General features: G+C 36.6%; 1 protein-coding gene across 2 annotated transcripts; it reads right to left on the bottom strand.

The window, feature by feature from the left end:
• Positions 1–261: 261 nt before the first annotated feature.
• On the bottom strand, positions 262–2,607 carry LOC120207631 (ABSCISIC ACID-INSENSITIVE 5-like protein 7). 2 transcript variants are annotated; one of them, XM_039207066.1, is made up of 5 exons: positions 2,492–2,607; positions 1,082–1,952; positions 931–1,002; positions 805–834; positions 262–600 (listed from the first exon to the last, which is right to left on the bottom strand). In XM_039207066.1, the coding sequence occupies exons 2-5, from the start codon at positions 1,931–1,933 to the stop codon at positions 526–528; spliced, it is 1,029 nt and encodes a 342-aa protein (XP_039062997.1). In that variant the 5' UTR covers positions 1,934–1,952; positions 2,492–2,607; the 3' UTR covers positions 262–525. The 2 variants fall into 2 exon arrangements, with proteins under 2 accessions (XP_039062997.1, XP_039062996.1); XM_039207065.1 differs by lacking the exon at positions 2,492–2,607 and adding an exon at positions 2,053–2,305.
• Positions 2,608–4,264: the final 1,657 nt, after the last annotated feature.

A 4,264-nucleotide genomic window follows, 5' to 3' on the forward strand; every position in this document is an offset into this window, starting at 1 on the left:
TCGGGATAAGGATGGATCGAGGGAGTGTTGGAATTGATCGTGCAACAAAACGAGAGTCCTGAGGCCTTTGTTGTTTTGGACATTTTACAATGCTAAATGTGCGCATCTTCGTTTTTTCATTAAGGTTGTTTCTTGAGTAACTCCGACTCGAACTAGCAAAATGTTCGATGCACCTTGCGTTCCAGCCCTGATCTTATACTCCAAAATGGGGTTCGATTCGACTCGACGCCAAACTTAGTCAGACTCGGAGACATGCATGCATACATGGAAACAAAAATCTTTGCTTATAGATGGAGGTTGTGTTCAAGGTTGCATACCCTGATAGGCAAACTGAAGATCAAGCCAATTAGAGAAATCTAATATACAGAGTGAAACTAATAGTATGATGTTTCATAATTTACATCTCAAAAACTCTTTGCTTCTTCTATACATACCGATGATCGGTGACATCGCAATCCTCGTATCGTACCACCAGGCGAGGTTTTCTATCTCAGTAAACGTTTCTACTGTCGGCAATTCGAGGTTCTACCAAGGGCTGGTTATTGTTCTTCTCAAGCATTGTCTTTTACTTCCCCAAGGTCGATTCACTTTGTCTAACATCTGTTTGAATTAGGCAACGGAAGAATCGAACAACATCAGGGTTACAATACTACCAACCAACTTCAATTATTATGCACACGCCATCATGCTATTGTTTCCGAAAAGTTTCGGTTTCTTTAGGCTTTTTGACACTTCTAAGATCGAGTTTGCTGTTTGTGAATGCTAATGTAAATGCAAATTGGGAATGGGAGAAAGGAGCATTACCTGGTTGTTCTGCAATTCCATCATCTCTTCCTGCACCGGCCAAAGTACAGTTAAGGTATGTCATCAACATCGACCCAACGTATTCAATACAACACAAGGAAATCTTATTCGGTCAATAAGACGAACCTGATTCTTCTGCAATTCTCGGTTCATTTCTTTAAGTTTAGCAACCTCAGCCTCGAGTTCCAATGTATAGGCCTGCATGAGACCCGGCATAAGTTAATATACAATCTAGTCTTGTACAATTGAATGGTATATGGCAATTGTTCCAACTCACCTGCTTGCGAGCTCGTGACCTCGCGGCTGACTCTCGGTTCTTAATCATTCTCCTTTGCCTTCTCTCAACTACTTTCTCCACAGCCGGGCTGCATTTTCTTCCCTGGCCAAATGCGCAAGGAACCGGTGATAGCGGAGCGGATTGCAGCCCGGTGGATTGAACCAGATTACCATTCATAGAAGGAGCAATCCCAACTGTTTGTTGCTTGGGAAAGAGCGGTTGTTTCTGTTGTTGTTGTGATGATGATTTGAATCCACTCATGTTCAAAGGTAACCTCGGAGTCTGATTAAAAACCGAGTTACCGTTATCGTTCAAAGTCACCTGTTGAAACCCGAGAACCGAAGCACAGTTGTTACCAAACAATCCACCATTGTTTGCCATTCCAATCTGTGCCTTCAACAAAAACTCCTCCAGTGTCATCGCTCCGAATGTCGGTCTCCTCATCGGCGAATTCGCTTCTCCATCTTTAGCATCACCGGTTTCTTTCATCAAGTACTTCCATACATCATCAACCGTCTTCGAACTCAGAGTTCTCGGCAACGGCAACGTCAACGATGATCCTTGTTTCTGCAAATTCCCACCAGGAACAACATCTCCTTCTCCCGAAGGAACCGAAGCCGCCACCGCGGCCTGATTCTCATCGGCAGTCAAGATATTCCTCAACAGTTCATCCATGTTCATTGATCCAAAGTCCTTCCCAAGTCCACCAAAGGTGTTCTGCAACTCATCAAAGGTCAATGAGTATATAGATGACTGCCTAGCCAATGGGAAATCCCCAACAGGCTTCGACCCGTTTCCTTCCATTCTTGGACCACCATCACCAAAGTTCTTGAAATTCAGACGAGACCCCATTCTTTCCCACAATTTTGCCCTATAAATCCATCAACTGAAGTATATGAGATGATCTAAACCAAATTTATCAAACTAGCAAGAGAATATGAACCATCTATGGGAACCAATAAAGACTAAACCTTTAACAAATGGTGGAAAATATACAATCATACACAAACAAAACGAACTCTCCTGCAAATCCATACAATTTATGCAGATAATATGGATAAAGCTGAAATAATACATTTTTTGTCGTTTTTCTGGAAAAATAAAACCCCAGATCCAAGCTATTTCCCATAAAACAACCCAAAATTCAAAGCTTTAACGGAATCTAAAATCAACCCCATTTTCAACCATAAAATCTATAAGTGACAGCAATTCAACAAAAAAAAAGGTAAAACTTAAATTTCTTTATAAAAAAAAGAAGCTTTCACTACAAAAATATCTCTTTAACCCATTCAAATAGTTCCCTTAATTAAGCAAAATAAACATAAGAAAACGACAAGAGAGACAGAGAGAGAGAAAGAAGGTAGTAATGATAATAGAGGAAGAGAACGAGAATGCTGATTTTGTTTTTACCTTTTGATTTTATTTTTGCAATATTTTATAGTTTAAAACAAAATTAAAAAAAACGTTGGAAATCGATAGAGATAGCTTTTATGGAGCGAAAACAAATCTGGAGGGGAAATCTTTTAGCTTCGTGGAGAAGACAAAGTGTCTAGTTCCGCCTCTACACAGGTTGATATTTAAGGTGATTTCCCAAGAATTTTGGTGGATTTAGCTATCTGCCTAATTTCAATTTCGTCCCATTATTCAATGAAATATAGACCTTCTATTTTGATTTGATTCTGATATCTTACAAAAGTTGAGAAGTTAGTCCGATTGGATAAACACTGCATACGGATGGAAAAAATAACTAAAATTGATAGTTTCTAACCTAATTTTGTAAGATTAGATTTAATTTTGATATTTGGGTTCAAGACGATTATGAGCGTTCTTGGTGGATGAAAGATTGAGATAGATTAAAAGTCATGTTTAAGATGCAGATGAATGATTGACTTAAGTGATAAAAAATAATGTTATTCTCTTTATAAATCTCGGGTTCAAACAGTTGTGTCTACAACGGGTATATGTGTTGTCAATAATTAAAAAATATTTTAAATATATACGATATTAACTTATAATCATCTCATATTATTAGAAAAAAAATCTAAGATGCAATTGTACCTAGGGATGGGCATTGGTTGGGTTGGGTCGAGTTTTTGGTCCACCCGACCCGACCAGATAAGAAGGGGACCTCCACCTGTGACCCGACCCGATAAAATTAATTTTTCACCCGACCCGACCCGATAGATAGTTTAAAAAACCCGATCCGACCCGAAATAATAAAAAAATTATTTTTATTCAATAAAAATAGTGACTAAATTGAAAAAATAATATATAGAGGGTATTATTGTAATTATTCCTAAATATATAGGGTAAAATTATATATTTTTTCCGGGTCGGGTCAGGTCAGATTTTTTCACCTTAAATCCAAACCCAAACACCACATAAAAAAATTCGACCCGACCCGAACCCGATTTTTTTAAGAAAATACGACCCGATTGGTCGGGTACGGGTTAGATGCCCATCCCTAATTGTACCAACCCAAGATATTTAAAAATACTCATATATATATATATATATATATATATATATATATATTTATGAAAATATCGCTACTTTTTTTTTCCTTGTCAATGATTCTTCTACTTTAACGTTATACTATATTTACTTTAATGTTTTGAAAAAGATTTCAAGAAGCTGTTTGGAAATTTCATTTTATTGGCTGTTGTTGTTATTAATATTATATAGGGACGTTTATTCAATTATCCCTATATTTAACATGTAGGTGATGGTTTTGTTTGATGATGAATTTGTTTGGTTGTCGAGAAAATGTAGGAATGAGTGAGAAAAATTAAAAAAAAAGTTGAACATTTGAATTCTTATAAATTTATTTAATTTTTTAATTCAGTCAAAATAAGATAAATATAACCATCCCTAACTATATTATTATCGTTAAATTGTTGAAAATCAATAGCGTTGTCATTTATACGTGAGGATGAATTAGTAAAAATCTATAGTTGAAGAACTTACGTGCAACAAATTAGCAAATATCAGATCCTTAATCTTTGTACAAGTACAAGATCAGATTGTGATGACATTTAGTAGATGTATGATATTTAATTTATAAAGTAGAGGGATGATAATTAAATCATACCTCTACTGTAATTAGAGATGAACATGGGTCGGGTTTTTGGTCTATCCGACTCGACCCAAGAACAAGAGAGCCTCCACCTGAGACCCGATTTG

This window comes from Hibiscus syriacus, unplaced genomic scaffold, assembly GCF_006381635.1.
Source record: "Hibiscus syriacus cultivar Baekdansim isolate YM2019G1 unplaced genomic scaffold, ASM638163v2 tig00015101_pilon, whole genome shotgun sequence".
NCBI classification, from domain to species: Eukaryota; Viridiplantae; Streptophyta; class Magnoliopsida; order Malvales; family Malvaceae; genus Hibiscus; species Hibiscus syriacus.